We start from the raw sequence: 14,706 nt of genomic DNA, 5'->3' as shown, positions 1-14,706 counted from the left end.
TCAGCTCTGCAGAACAATCTTGTTTTCCTAAATAAAGTCAACATGTCCATTTTTTCCCCTATATACCCTACATTTTTGTATAAAAAGTTTTTGTCAGTATTCCATCATATGGCAAGCCCAGTTAGGCACTCATTTCATGGTCACAGTAATCAAGGGACATAGCACAGCCAGCATCATGACAAACTTCTGTACTCTACCTGTATGACCACCCTTGTAAAACTCTGTTTTACAAGGCTGGTCAATTCAGGCCAAAACTAATATTTTATTTCACAAAAGGTTTATTTAAGAAATGTTACTAGCAGAAAAGTCATTTTGGTGTAAACGGAACTGTAGCAAAAAAAAACTTGAACAAGGTTCAGTATGTTGTTGTCAAGGAAGAAAGCACAATTCTAGTAACCTAAAATAAAAGTAGACTAAGTTGATATGGTAAGGCAAGTGTTCAAAGAAAATGTGAGCTTGTGAAATAGAAGCACTGTTGTTTGGTCAAGACATAAGCTAAATTAAAAATTCAGAGCTTAGAAATTGACGATAATGGTATGTGTGCAACTTTAGTGTCAAATTAGGGTCCAGTATCGACTTCCATGTCTTCCGCATCTGTCTCGGGAGGGCACATTTCTTCTTGCGCCAATTCTGAAAGCACATAAAAATAAAAACACATCTCAATTATAAGCAATTATAAGCTGTGAATTTTTACTAAAATCACTGAATAAACTGCTAGGCAAAGGGAGTCGTTAGTGTAACATATCCGGTATACAATTTCAATGAAAAATCTAATCCTTTTCTTTTGGAAGTCGCTCACTTTCGCTCTCCATGAGCTGTGGGATTTTGCGGAAGGTGTCTCTGATTCCTGGGATGACCTGGTCGTGCAGGTGCAGCACTTCCAGGCAGTGCTCGCTGAAGTTCTTGTCTCTCTGGAAGAGATAGTGCAGCAGCAGCACCCCCTCCCTGAAGAGCTGGACACAAGGGCTGAGCCAGAAACACCCGCTCCTCTCCGTACTTCTTTCATGCATTCTAATAGAAAGCCACTGCCGATGCAACATCACCACCAGAGTCTTGATAACCTGTTGAAATGAACCAAGAAAATACACTACATCCATTTACTAAACAATTAATGTATAGTCCGAAATGTGTAAATTTATACTGAATGGAGCATTTACTAAAATGCTGTTAAAATATTGACTAGCTGTACATGACACTTCCAGACTGATTTTGTTGCATAACCTTGCACATGGAGAAAATCAATCAATGAGAGCAGGTTAACTTTGCTTTGCATTTCTAATGCTAATGCCTACCTCACTATTGCACTGACAAGGAGAATCAACCAGAGCCCTCCAGTTGGCACACAGCTGGGTTAAGAACCTGACAACCTGTCATAATACAGCACAGACAAAATCATTATAAAACACAGAGGGATACTCGTTTGTTTCTGTACTGCAATGGTGCTCCTTATTTTGAAATGTTGGTTATACATGTAATTGAAGATTCTCCAAATAGAAAACACAACATACTCTTACAGGTTTTTGTTTCACCAGGTGTACCTGAAGATGATCACAACATCAGCATGTGCAGAATAACAACAACAACAACAAAAAAAACAGCTTTACCTCCAACTCTAGCTGAATCCAAAGTTCCTCAGTTGCCAATCTGTCAGGTCGGGAAGTGACATATTGGTATAGTGTGAGGAAGGGACAAACTTCTAAAAAAACAACAAAAGAAAAAAAGTTTATTGTATACATTTATATTCTTCTTTAATAGCGTATTTTACAGGTGAAGAAGTGCCCCATCCTTGTACTAATCCAGATATTAAAAGGGGGAGAAAGCAGTCAAGCTTCTGCAATCCTACTAAGTGTAAATTAGCATGCGGGAGGGATCCCTTGGTGGAAATGACCTCACCTAAGTGAGAGCCGAGCTGAGCGGTCACATCTTTGTGGGTGGCTGTGAATGCCAGCAGTCTGACAGCGTGTTGAACAGCTGCACAGGAAGAGTCCGGGGACAAGCATCGCACCAGAGTCTGGCTGCTAAGGAAAACTTGGAACCTGAAACAAATACCACGCAGCTCAGAGCCGGGGCACCAGCATGCGCAGAACAACCTTCAACAAGTACATTATTTCAATAATCAGAAGCCAAGAGTTTGATGTTTAACAAGCTGTTCCTCCCGTACCGCTGCTTGAACAACTCCTATCACTAAACACAGAGGCTAGATGTGATTTATTGATGCTGTGATAAGTGCAATTGGTTCAGGACAGATTTACCAGGGGCTGGCTTGTTAAAAGATAATTGTAGGACTTAAGTTCACAGTGCCATCAATAAGGCACTAAAATTAACATCCATTATAATACCTAATAACACAGATCTGGAGCGTGGTCACTGTATATTAAGGATCATTTAATTGTTACATTGTGAGATACAACTAAAGACTTGTTTAACAAGTTGTGGGACTGGGGCAGATTAAGGAGAAGAGGCACTCATTGAGAGGGTGACGCTAAAAAACAGTATGCAGAACTTCCTGGCTACAAGTTTAACCTAAAGGGGTTCATACTTTTGTCAAACTACATCAGCTAGACTACCACCATTTATAATTATTTTGATTAAGACCATTCAAGATAATATAACACTAGTTCCTACTTAGCATCTCCTCTTTCTCTACAGATGATTTTTCATTTCCTTCACCGATTATAAATAGATTTAGTCTAGTCTAGTCTAACTCAACACAGGACGATAATGAATTTGTTGTTTAACAATTATATCACAATCTCTTAAGGGAATGTGCTGGAAACATTTACCTTAGTAACTGTTCCTCAGGAGCACTCTCAGCCAGCATGTTCAAAGTCTTCCAACTGTGGATCAACACAGTGTCTCTGTGACGGGGAGTATTTGTGAAAGCTGGATCTGCGAGCTGCAGCAGCTTCTTCAACAGCGGGTGAAGGAGGTCCACAGTTTCCACAGGCTCGTTTGAAGTCTCATGAAGCCTGGCAGGCCCCGGCTTGTCATCGCTCGGACAAGCTGCTGTCAATTTGCCAACCCCTGCATCGCTTTCTTGAACCTCTTCCTTTGGCTGATGAGAAAGCAAAGCATGTACAACCTCCTTGCTCTGGGAAACTAAATGGTAAAGAACTGTCAGTGCTGTAACTGCAAATTCCTGAAGGCTGGACAAGGACTCTTCAGCACTGGAGCCAAGACTTCCTTCAGAAGAGGAGGGAGACGGTTGGCAACTTCTCAGTGGGCTTTTCCCAGAAATCTCCTTTGCTTGTAGTGCCCAGCAGTACATACCAATGTGATACTCCACTATAGGTAAAAGGTGCACTGCACTTGAGTGGCTTCTGAGTGTGCCAGGCTGTAGAGATTCTTCACCAGAGTCTGGAAGGTATTGGTCGAGAGCCAGCATGTTAAGTCCTGAGATGGCCAGACTCTGTGCTTGGCTGAAACCCTTGTGAGTTCTGTGGCTTGTTTTAGACTCTGTTGACCAACCACTGGAGCTCAACGATGAACCACTATTAAACACATTGGTACAAATGATAGCGATATATGTAAAGAGATAACTATATATCAAGGGGTGCAATAACAGTATTGCTGAAGCGTGTAAAATTAAAGTGATTAATGTTAAGCAGGTGAACAAAGAAAGATTGCTGTACATATAACTATGCTTACGTGTTGAAGCAGCCGTGTTGAGACAAGGAGCCAGACAGAGCGTCCAGGCGGATGCTGAGTAGGTGACACAGACCTAGAGAGCCAGGACCCAGGGGATGCTGAAGCAGGAGGTTTAGTAGAATGGATCCTAAAGAAAACAAAAATACATTATTTTATTTTCTTTATGTCATAACAGATGAGAAACCATCCGTGCATGGCATGAGTGCATTTTGATTTTGAAAATAAAAACAAAACACATATTTAAAATCAGACAATGCACAACATATTTTAAAGATACAAAAAAAGACTTAACAATACCTTTAGGATGCCTGTTGTGATCAGAAGAGTACAAACTTGTTGTCTCTGATATTTTTTCACCTAAATGGGAGAGAAAAATTAAAGCAAATCAGAACTAAGTACTGCACTCTTCACATTTTAATGATAAACACCAATGAAACAAACACATTGGAGATACAATTCATGCCATAATGAATTAAATAAATGTTAGTTCCATGTTTTTTTTTTTTTATATTATGGAAGACAATCAAGGAAAATGTATATATTTTTTCTTGATAGCGAAGATTATTTTAACAATTAAGATGTTACAAAAAGGATTTCATGGTCATGCTTGGTTTATAACATGCTGGGTCTGAATTTCATCACACATACAAAGCATGTTTTTTTTTATCCAGGAGATTGATCTAAGGAAATAAAGGAACTTGTCAGACCTCCCTAGACAGGTGGTCTTTAATGCTGAGTTTAATGCAATTTATTAACAAAGTGTACAGAACAATACCTTCCTTGGCAGAACAGCCCAGGCTGATCATCTGAACTTTTAATGGTGAGTGCTTCGAAGCCATTTCAGCACTGAAGGTCTCCTTGGTAAGGAATGAATTCCGAGTGGCCAAAGGAGATGCAGCGATATCCTGCCTCAACATCCCAGAAGAACTCTGCCTAGGGCTAAAAACACAAATGAATGTTTTTAATAAAAGAGGCATGAGAAGGTTGAACCCTCTTGATATTCCCCATCAGTACAAAATGAAACCCTGGCCCAATATACCATTCCTTTCATAGGCAGATGCTTTTGCAACACTGCCTACCTCATTTTTGAAACAGAAACGGCTGCAGATGTAGTCCCTCTTTCACAACTCTGGAGCTTGGTTTTCATCTCAGTCACCTCTGCTTCTTTAAAGTGCAGTTCAGACTGCAGGGATTGCACCTGCCAACCAACAAGGAAACAAGTTTTACAAATCTGGCTTCAACATACAAACAAGTTTATTATTTGTTAAGCAAGTGCAGCATGCATGTTTTATAACCTTTAGTTGAATTAATTGCCCTTATGTATTTTTTTTTTTACTTAAAACTAAACTGTTTAGAAATGTGTAATAATTTAAAGGGGGGGAACCATGGTTTGGTCTACAAGTCTAGCAATTTCATACTTTATATTGAGAATAATTCTAATTTGGAATCAGTGTCTGTAATAAAGCATGTCCAAAGGCTGTACTGTTTCCACCACTCTTCCTTTCAGGTTACTACAGTGTAATGACACCCTTCTCCCACCGACATATAACAATGTTTTCTGCCCTTCTAGCCCTTCAAGGAAAGTGTCTGTCACTTGGTGTGCATGGTTGACCTTTTTCAATAACTCCTTTTCCTTGTCACTGCGAGCCTGGGCTTTCTCCTTCTCCTGAAGGAGTTGAGCTTTCCTCTGCTGGTCCCGCTCCTGTTCTGTCTGTCGCAGGGAATCCCGCAGCACTTTGATTTCACCAGTCTTCAGCAGCAGCTTATCTTCCACTTCTTTTAACTGACCAAGTGTAAAGAAACAGAAAAAAACTATTAATATGAAATCTGAATTTTCTTGACCACTTCAAGGAAAACTATACACCCACAGAACTTGGCCAGTAACAACAAAAGGACATATGGGGGTGGGGGGATAGTATTTACATTTTTTATGGTTATAAATTATAGTTTCTTGCTTTTCAAAAAAGAACACAAATAATAAGAACAATATAAATTAAATTCTATTAATACTGAAATTGCAATTTTCTACCTTTCTCTTTAGTTCTGAGTGATGTGTTTCAAGAATCTCATAGCCAAACTGGTCCGTCTCTTTCCTTGACGTACTGCCATTCCCTGTGAAGAAGATCACAAACGGTCAGTTTACACACTCCGTTCAGAACATCGGAGACCCATATAATTCTTCAGCTAAGATTCCAGTGCTACTGTCCAAGTTATGAAATCCAGCACCTGTGCTAATATGTTGACTGTTGCCCAGTGTAAAAGTGGCTCTGGCATTTGGTTTGCTCTGCACACCGGCATCTGGGACCACTGAACCCTCATCCCTGAATGCCTGGGAAGCGAGAATGTCAATTTCCTCCAAGTCATCTTGTGTGAAGTCATCGTCACCCACAAAGGCATCAGCTGCTGGCTCCATTCTGCCATCAGGCCCTTTGTGGCGCTTGTTTGGTGGGAAGCTGGTACCATGGTCTCCTGCAGGACCTTGGAAAGAGGAGGAGAAGGAAGAGGAGGCAGAGAATCCTGAAGCTCCAGCTTGAAAGCTTTTTTTCTTCCCATAAGGGTTTGTGGACATCCTGGTAACAATTAACTAGAAAAAAGAGGGGAGACAAACATACATTACAAACAGGGCAAGATAGACAGCATAATCTTATTTAATGCATACTTCACAACATCTCCCCACCCCAAAAATGTGACTTTTAACTACAGAACCTCAAAATACAGTATTTTAAAATACCATTGATGGGCAAAGGTTCCCAATATTTATGTCCCAGTATTGTCAATTTGGAACTAATGTAAATGTATTATTCCACATATCTAAAGAAAATAAATAGGCATTTCTGAAAATCAAATGCTGCCTCTGGAAAATAACTTTCATAATGAGTTCACACAAATTTAGTTGTGGCACATTAACCAGGACCAAAGGTCTAGTGGAATGTTTAAACACATGCATCTATTTATATAAATATTCTATAATTGCATTCCATTGAATTTATCCTATCAAAATACAAACAGAATTGTAAATTCGTCAAAAAGTAAAAAATAAATAAAAATAATAATAATAAACTTAGGTACTTAAAACCGTTTCTGGAAATGTTATCGTTGGAAATGTAACTCCTGAACAATAGCAACTTAATCAATTAAACTTGCTTCAAACTTATAATATTCAAATGTTCTCCTACATGCAAAACAGAGAAATAATTTCTGTAACACCGAGTTTACTTCAAGACGGGCAACTATTAAAATTACGTCCAAGTGACTTTATTTTGGAAAGGGGGCGCTCTACGAAAGACCATGGTCGGCACGAGTTTCTGAATCCATCATTAGGAGGTACTGTATACCGGTAACTTTGCACGACTTTGCTTTAGGGGCCGCGTACTGTCAGAAAAAAACAGCTTTGGAACAATAACGAAAAGCAGCCAGCCTTTATCGAAACATTAAGCATGAATTGTTGAAACATCTAAGACTAATATTGTTTCTGAAAAGTGTATTTTTCTTCTGAATAATTATACCGTACAAAATACTAACCTGATTTGTAAAAAGACGATGAGTAAATTGCGTCCCACTTGTGTTAACTATATTCAAACTTTCTGCATGGGATTATTGTTCATACACTGAAACAATATTTATATTATTTTTAAATTCCGTATGACAAACCAGACTAAAGCCAGTGATCTGCAGCAACCAACCAAAACAAATGCCCAGTACAGTAGCAGGATCGAATCACTTCACAGCTTCTAACATAGAACTGAATAAGCAGGCATTCCATTGGAGCATAGGGACAACTGGGCGGGCCAAGTATATATCTACGGCACATAAAATAGGACAAATCTCTTATGAATTAGAAACTAAAGACAAGTCGCAAATGGTTGAGAGCGTATAGTTTATATAGTCCATGTAAGACTGCTAATTCTATGAGCTTTGCAGAACGTTGGATTCCACGTTACATGTAGGCGCTGAAAACTAGCGTACAAGTTGCATCGCATTGATGTCTTTAAATGCTAATGACCCATCAGTTTGAAATGCATCTGCAATACATACATTCAAGAGTAAATACTTTGCAAACTGATTCAAACATAGCACTTAAAATGCAAATGAGCCCACCCCGATAGACACTACACCTTATAGACTTACTAAAAGACCAAATGGAAACATTATTTCATATGAACTTGGATGCATTCAAAAGAAAGAATGGAAAAACTCCAGTTGTTGGCTTCAAGACCCGGTAATCTTCAATCTTATACTTAAGAAAACTGAATTTGGTGCTAATTCAGTTCTGCGCCGCCAACCAGTAGTGTATTCCTGGAAGTTTATTATTATTATTATTATTATTATTATTATTAAAAGCAGCTTGTAAAGTTTAAACTCTTAAAACTACTACCTGTTCATGAATAGATCCTGCTCTATCATGATAAACATGTATTTACACCGTCTCTGTTCAGCCCCAAGATCACTGTGCACCTTCTATAACCTGCCTGCTTGTACTTTATTTCTATTAGCTGCGTTCATACAATGCAATTTGTTAAAGAAAAGAAATATTTTTTGCCAGAATTCGTCTTGGATAAATACATCTGCCAAATAAACTAAAAAAAGTCCTGATCCTTTCTGCAACGGCGCTAGACTCAGCTGAAGCCTATGACTCAGTTTCCATAAAAAAAGGGTAGACACTGTTTTAGTAGATATAGTCCTCCTTGCAGTCGCTAGATCAAGAAGGTAGTTCTCAATGATGGCAAATCAGCTTTAAGATATTAAACAGGTAGCCTTTTCAGTACAGTCCATTCTTATTTACGCAACAAATACACCCATAATACAAGTGTTTAAAATTACAAGAACAAATTAGGTCTTTCTTTGTGAGTCATGGGCTGCACTATATTTTCACCCTTAATTGGTTTATTTTAATTCAGTATCCTTCCACATTTCTTGAAAGATATCTAATTTTATTGGTTTTAAAAAAAATACAAGCTACGTTTGTAATACAGATTCGACATATATTTAACCGCTTTTTTAAAAACAGATAAACAACTGCACACATCACCCCTAAACCATGTACATTATTATTTAATTTTCCTACAACAGCTTTAGAAACCCGTGTTGTGGATACACTATTGGGCTGCAGTGCTGTTTGCGTACGCGCCAGCTGGTAAATTAAGCATTGTGACGCCACGGAAAACGGCACAATTCGATTGGTTGCTGGGGGCTGTGACGCGCAGGAATGTTTACCAGCTGAGTGAGAGAGATTGTTTGAAGCCTTACGAGAGTGAGGAGGTTACCCCGAGCTTTGGTGTTGACGTGTAGAGAGAAACTCTCTGTATTAAATCAAAATTCATTCTTTAAAATTAGAACTTGATCATTAAATTTCAAGTCTCCTTCAAGAAAAAGTCTGTACATTCCGTTGTTATGTGATTTAGCTTCTTAGGAAGCTTTTGGGGTACTGTTTTGTCGCTTTGTTTGGACAAAGGGAAAAAAAAGTCGCTTGGCCTTGCTTGTTAATTCTTGAGGGTTCAAAGAAAAGCACACACATTACTGATCTCTTGATAATAGTTGCCATTCCAAACTGATTTTTTTTTTGTACATGTCAATTCGATCTGAAAAGGCGGATAATATATTTTTTTGATTTTCAACGGCTGATGAGAAATACAGATTACCTACTCGATAAAATGAAGACGGAGATCTCTACTGCTGTGGGGTTTATTACTAGGTTGTTGAGGACAACTGGGCTCCTCTCCGACGAACGACTCCAACAGTTTAGTCAGTCTCTCGAAACAGCTTTGGGAGGTAAGAAAACAAAAATACACATTTTTATACATTCAGCGATATGGAGAGGTGAGTAACTTCTACGGAAGCGCGTCGGATTTCATTTGTCAATCGACTGTTTTCCAGTGCATACACATGCCGTGAATGTTTTCTGCAGCATTAAGGGTGTTCAACGCGATTTGTTTATTTCTGAAGTGGTTTTAAATTTTACGTTGATATATTTTTTAACGGTTTTATGTATTTGTTGTCCACAGAACACTACCAGCATCACTGGTTCCCACAGGCTCCGTGCAGGGGTTCGGGATACCGATGCATAAGGATCAACCACAAAATGGATCCCTTGATAGGAAAAGCAGCCTGCGCCATCGGACTCAACCGCCAGCAACTTTTCTCTCTTTTACCCAGTGAACTTACTCTTTGGGTCGATCCATTTGAGGTTTCCTACCGAATAGGTGAAGATGGATCAATTTGTGTCCTTTACGAGTCAGTACCGCCAACGGCGATGAACGGGAACGCATTGGATAGGATCAGCTGTAAGGGGGAATTGAGAATCGGAAGGTCGAACTCTTCCAAAGCCTTCAACATGATGACAGTTTCGAGCTAACCATTTTACTTACAATACTGTTATTGTACAGTTCTGTATGTATTTTGCCCTTATTTGATAATGTAGTAATTGTTGTTCCCATTTTCTTTAGACATTAAAGATTTTAGTAGTACTGCCAACATTTTGTCTGTTGTAGCCAAGGACTATTGTATAAAGGCGGTCTTTTGGCTGCGTTGTAACTTTCCTGGATTGTATATTATAAATTACATGTACAGTCATGTGGTAAAATGTGTTTTACAGATTTATATTTTAAAAACATTCTTGGCTATTTGTAATAAAATGACCAAATTTGAATTGTATTCACAGCTGTAGTATTTTGTTTCCTGCATTACTTGGGTATTGGTACTGCAAGAAATGTTTACCTCAAAACACTAACACCTACTAATTAGGTATATTTATCAAATTCATATTTAATCCTACTATATACTACATATGGGAATTGAAAAGAGCTCTTAGTGTAGTTTGACAGAGGCGTTTCATTTAAACAGTGATTTATTTTGCATGTTAATTTTGCCTTGATTAATTGTTAACATTATAATAACGTTTGTAGATTTGTTTAAAATTATTTCTAAACTTTTTAAATGTATTTTCCTGCAGAATATAGTCACAACTGAACATCACGGGAAGGTAAATTACATTAACAAAACAAATTCAGGTGCATTGTATAAACAGTTGGCAGAGAAACCTGGAAACCACATCCAATATACACACCGTGCAAATCTTAGGAACTTCTCTAATTCTTGAATTTCATTCATTTCTACCACTCATGATAACTGGTAGTAATTTTGAATGTTCCAGTTGGGGTAGCACAGTGCACTAGCTGCTGCCAGCTTACTTTTCAGAAGCCAGCAGCCAGCAGGAGCTAGTGTTCATGCTGTTTGAGCAGGCTGGTATTTGTGTATTATATAACGCTGCTACTTATGGCAAGCCCAATTATCATTTAGAGATATGTCAAATGTATTTATACATGTCTAAATATTTGAAGATATCACAAATAGGTGGATAAATAAAATATCTCTTATTTTAACCATATATTTAAATAGTATTAGGATATGTTGAAATTGGTTTAAGATACCTTAAAATAAAATTAAGACATCTGTAATTAATTTGCAGATATCGTAATGAAAGGGAAGTCATCATTTTACGATATCTCTTTGGTGTACCATGCTAGCAAAATGCACATGGTTTACAGATATCTGGATATTATTTGGGCAGCAGTGTGGAGTAGTGGTTAGGGCTCTGGACTCTGGACCGGCGGGTCGTGGGTTCAATCCCCGGTGGGAGACACTGCTGCTGTACCCTTGAGCAAGGTACTTTACCTAGATTGCTCCAGTAAAAACCCAGCTGTATAAATGGGTAATTGTATGTAAAAATTAATGTAATTGTATGTAAAAATAATGTGATATCTTGTAACAATTGTAAGTTGCCCTGGATAAGGGCGTCTGCTAAGAAATAAATAATAATAATAATACAGTAAATGTAGATCACGGGGCTACATTTTCAAATTCATTTGCTCCAATTCAACATTAGCACATATTTGTTTTTTTCAGAAAGAAGAAACACCCCAATAAAGTTACCAAGCCAGAAATAAAAAAACAAAACAACTCAGACTTTTAGTTCAGGGGCTTGAATGAAGTATTATGTTGTTTTATATTTGTTATTTAATTGGTGTTTCTTTCCATTCAGAAAAGAAATTGTGTTAATACAGTAAGTATTCCTAAACAAATGGGCATCATCGCGGGTATTCAGACAAGATTCAGTTACGCTGCCTATTAATTTACCAGCATGATCTTAAGCGCTTCTGTTATGAGATTACACCCACTCAAAATGATGCTTGAGCAGAGGTCTTCTTGTAGTTTCCTGAGCTAGGAAACGTCAGGCTGAGAACTAATTTAAAACACTTCAGTTACTCTCATACAAGTCTGCCCCTCAGTACTGTAGAGTCTAGACCTTAATGGCAGCGTTTCTATCATGAGAGTTATACAAAACCCTCTTTGTACAGTTACATTTAAAAAAAAAAAAAAAATGGATTTAAATCAACCTCCAGGTTGTTGTAAGAGAAATGTTATTGGTTAAAATTCTTGAAGGGGGGTTTGAAATGTTTTCAGTTTATATATGTTTTTATAAGATGTTTTATATTTATCATTGATATGTGTGCTGCATTATACCAGAACAGAACTAAAAAAAAAAAACATTCTAGTCGTATTTTTGGAAAAAATAAAATAAAAATGTTAGTTTCAATTAAAAACTGCCACAGGACACAGAGGTAGAGCGTATCTTGCTATCTGGTTTTGTCTACTGGCCTCAGATGGTATAAAACACCTCAAAAGCAAAGTAGCTGTAAAAGTAAAGTATCAAATATAGTCTGAAGTGATGTTAATTGAAAACTTAGGGGAAAAAAGATAGGAAGGGGCTTTTCAGAGTAGAAGCTGAAATATCAGGCAGGTAATACAGAAATTATAAAGGCAGACAGTTAATTCCGTTTCCTTTCAGATTGAATTAAAGGAAATGGGAGGATTTCCTGCTGTGAGGTGCATAAGGCAGAAACAGCAGTGATCCAAAAAGGATTTGCTTTATAAACCATGAAGTGCTATCGGACAGATGGACGCAGGTGGGGGAAGTAAGAGAGGACAGGAAGTCAGGGGTGTGCAAACAGTAACCTGGAGCTGCTAGGTTATATAATCACCCTGGGTTGTCAAATCCCATTAGAAACAAATATTTGTGTCACAGTTGGAAGGGAATAGACCACCAAAGAGTAAATATTTGACATTGTGACCAGAATTAGGGAAGCACACCCAGGACATTTGTCCAGGACCCAGTCTTCCAGAGGGACCCATTAAATCGACACTGAAATATAGGTCACAGAGCTGTTACTAAAGCTCAGAAGGCAGTAATTCCAGGCTTCAATAGAAAAGGTTTGGAGAAAAAGGGGGTTTTCACCCCTTGATTAATGCATCAGTGCTGGATGTTATGCCTGTCATCCCGTTTTCCCTTGCCCTTGCTATTCTCTCATTTTTTTTGAAAGGTCAGGGTGTCGTCCTACATAAACACAGTTATTACTATTGGGTGGTACTGCTTGTTGCACATCTGTTGACGGAGATTATTGGGGGATATCACAATAACAGGAATCTGACATCACACTGCATACAACCTGAGTGTAAGGCTTAGGTGGGACCTTATTAACTGTAACACCAGTACTAGAATCAGACTTGTTGCAGGTCTTTTTTTTAAACTGTGACAAAAAGGTTGAGACGATGTGCTAACAGTAACAGATGTTTTGGTTCTCACACCTTCAATGCTCCTGCTCCAAACCAGTTCATCAGTCATGAAAACCCTTGCTAACGCCAGCTCCTTCCTCTCAAACCTACTGGTGTACTCCATGCATGGGTTCTACATACCTGTTATTATCGTTACGCCACAATTTCCTTCCACACCCATTAGGGACCTCTGCAGCAGAGAACATGCCTTTCCAATAAAAACCTTTAAAGCTCAAGGTGATTCATGTTACAAGACTGGAGCTGTGCAGTTCTGACTCAGAGACACAAGAACAGCCCTGTGCATTACCACTCATTAAAGTGTGGATTTTTAAACGGGTGTTTTGATTAACGAATTAAAGAAATCAACAGTAGAAACGCTTAACGAACATCAAATTATTTAAGGAATTAAAAGTGTTAAAATATGTTTCGTGTATCGGAACAACAGAATATGTTCTAACGTTGTATTTTTCCTTTCAGGAATTTGCAGATGCCGTATCAAAAATAACTTTTATTATTATATACAGTATATTTGAAATTTAAAGTTCTTTCATGTGTCCACAAGAGGGAGTTACCACATTAGAGACAACCTCTTTGGGTTGGGTTTGCACACGGAAGCAAGAGGAACGTTTTATGTGATGTGTAAAACATAAAAATATTTTTGGCCATGGCCAAATAATTCCTAAAAGCTTAGATAAAATGCGATTCCGTTTGTGCATTAAGTATATTTTTACGTTCACCAGTGCAAAGAATTGTAAATTATTAACCAGTCGTTATTTGTCCAAAGTTTTGCAGAATTCAACCTTGACTTGAAATGTGTCACTAATGTATTTATAACCACATATTTGAGATTAAAATACCAGGTTTAGAAATTCTACAAATGGTATTACTGGGACAAATAAATAAATAAAAACAAAACGTGATTCCATGTGATTAAAGGAATTTGAATTACCGACATGCTGCGGCGAATTTATTTCATTTTTGTGGTGACAGCTTTCTCTTTATTAACTGACAGATCTAGTGTGAGCTCATACCACCAACACATACGTTACTTCTAAAAATTCTTTAAAATGCCAATTGTGGTTTTGTGATGTGAAGTCTGCTGAGGATAAACTGAGACCCACAATAACTGATTCTTACCGGTGACATAAACCAGGGTTATTCCTACTACCTCCAGAGGTTTTATAAAGGGTAGTATATACAGTTTAGTAATAATAAAGCTTTTCGTTAGTTTTATATGAAAATGCGTCCTTATTTTAAAAAATACACTCAATTTAACTTGAACCCCCAGATATAAATGAAAATAAATGCAACACATTTTAATAATCCAAAACGACCCTGCGGAAATTGGAAAAAAAAAAAAAAAAATCCCACATAAATCGTTCATTTTGGTAAAGTCTGTAAAATACATTACCCCGCCCAGCCTTGGTCTGAATCATGTTTTGCTAAAAA

At 37.9% G+C, this 14,706-nt stretch overlaps 2 protein-coding genes across 4 annotated transcripts; one reads left to right on the top strand and one right to left on the bottom strand.

Annotated features, from left to right (window-relative positions):
* Nucleotides 1–86: 86 nt before the first annotated feature.
* Nucleotides 87–8,287, bottom strand: LOC117411807 (ATR-interacting protein-like). Of its 3 annotated transcripts, none has more exons than XM_058988518.1 (14): nt 8,024–8,287; nt 5,875–6,232; nt 5,678–5,760; nt 5,261–5,431; nt 4,728–4,846; nt 4,424–4,587; nt 3,946–4,005; nt 3,649–3,775; nt 2,784–3,491; nt 1,894–2,036; nt 1,605–1,696; nt 1,293–1,367; nt 800–1,061; nt 87–630 (listed from the first exon to the last, which is right to left on the bottom strand). In XM_058988518.1, exons 2-14 carry the CDS (start codon nt 6,215–6,217, stop codon nt 560–562), a joined length of 2,418 nt encoding a protein of 805 aa, XP_058844501.1. In that variant the 5' UTR covers nt 6,218–6,232; nt 8,024–8,287; the 3' UTR covers nt 87–559. The 3 variants fall into 3 exon arrangements, with proteins under 3 accessions (XP_058844501.1, XP_033875465.2, XP_058844500.1); XM_034019574.3 differs by lacking the exon at nt 8,024–8,287 and adding an exon at nt 7,171–7,385; XM_058988517.1 differs by lacking the exon at nt 8,024–8,287 and adding an exon at nt 6,825–6,902.
* Nucleotides 8,288–8,867: 580 nt separating this feature from the next.
* Nucleotides 8,868–10,299, top strand: LOC117414187 (protein BTG1-like). The gene is made up of 2 exons (XM_034023973.3): nt 8,868–9,417; nt 9,651–10,299. Exons 1-2 carry the CDS (start codon nt 9,270–9,272, stop codon nt 9,998–10,000), a joined length of 498 nt encoding a protein of 165 aa, XP_033879864.2. The 5' UTR covers nt 8,868–9,269; the 3' UTR covers nt 10,001–10,299.
* Nucleotides 10,300–14,706: the final 4,407 nt, after the last annotated feature.

Source organism: Acipenser ruthenus, chromosome 16 (genome assembly GCF_902713425.1).
Source record: "Acipenser ruthenus chromosome 16, fAciRut3.2 maternal haplotype, whole genome shotgun sequence".
Taxonomy (NCBI): domain Eukaryota; kingdom Metazoa; phylum Chordata; class Actinopteri; order Acipenseriformes; family Acipenseridae; genus Acipenser; species Acipenser ruthenus.
The sequence above is the reverse complement of the archived record's forward strand: the minus strand, read 5'-3'. Positions and strand labels throughout refer to the sequence as shown.

What these genes read in the sequence shown, in the direction of transcription:
- LOC117411807 (XM_058988518.1), bottom strand. Translation starts at nt 6,217, where the DNA reads ATGTCCACAAACCCTTATGGGAAGAAAAAAAGCTTTCAAGCTGGAGCT. An exon ending in AAAAGGAGTTATTGAAAAAG is followed by an intron (nt 4,847 to 5,260) that starts GTCAACCATGCA and finishes GTTGGTTGGCAG; the next exon opens with GTGCAATCCCTGCAGTCTGA. An exon ending in CCTGAGGAACAGTTACTAAG is followed by an intron (nt 2,037 to 2,783) that starts GTAAATGTTTCC and finishes TATTTGTTTCAG; the next exon opens with GTTCCAAGTTTTCCTTAGCA.
- LOC117414187 (XM_034023973.3), top strand. Translation starts at nt 9,270, where the DNA reads ATGAGAAATACAGATTACCTACTCGATAAAATGAAGACGGAGATCTCT. An exon ending in TCTCGAAACAGCTTTGGGAG is followed by an intron (nt 9,418 to 9,650) that starts GTAAGAAAACAA and finishes TGTTGTCCACAG; the next exon opens with AACACTACCAGCATCACTGG.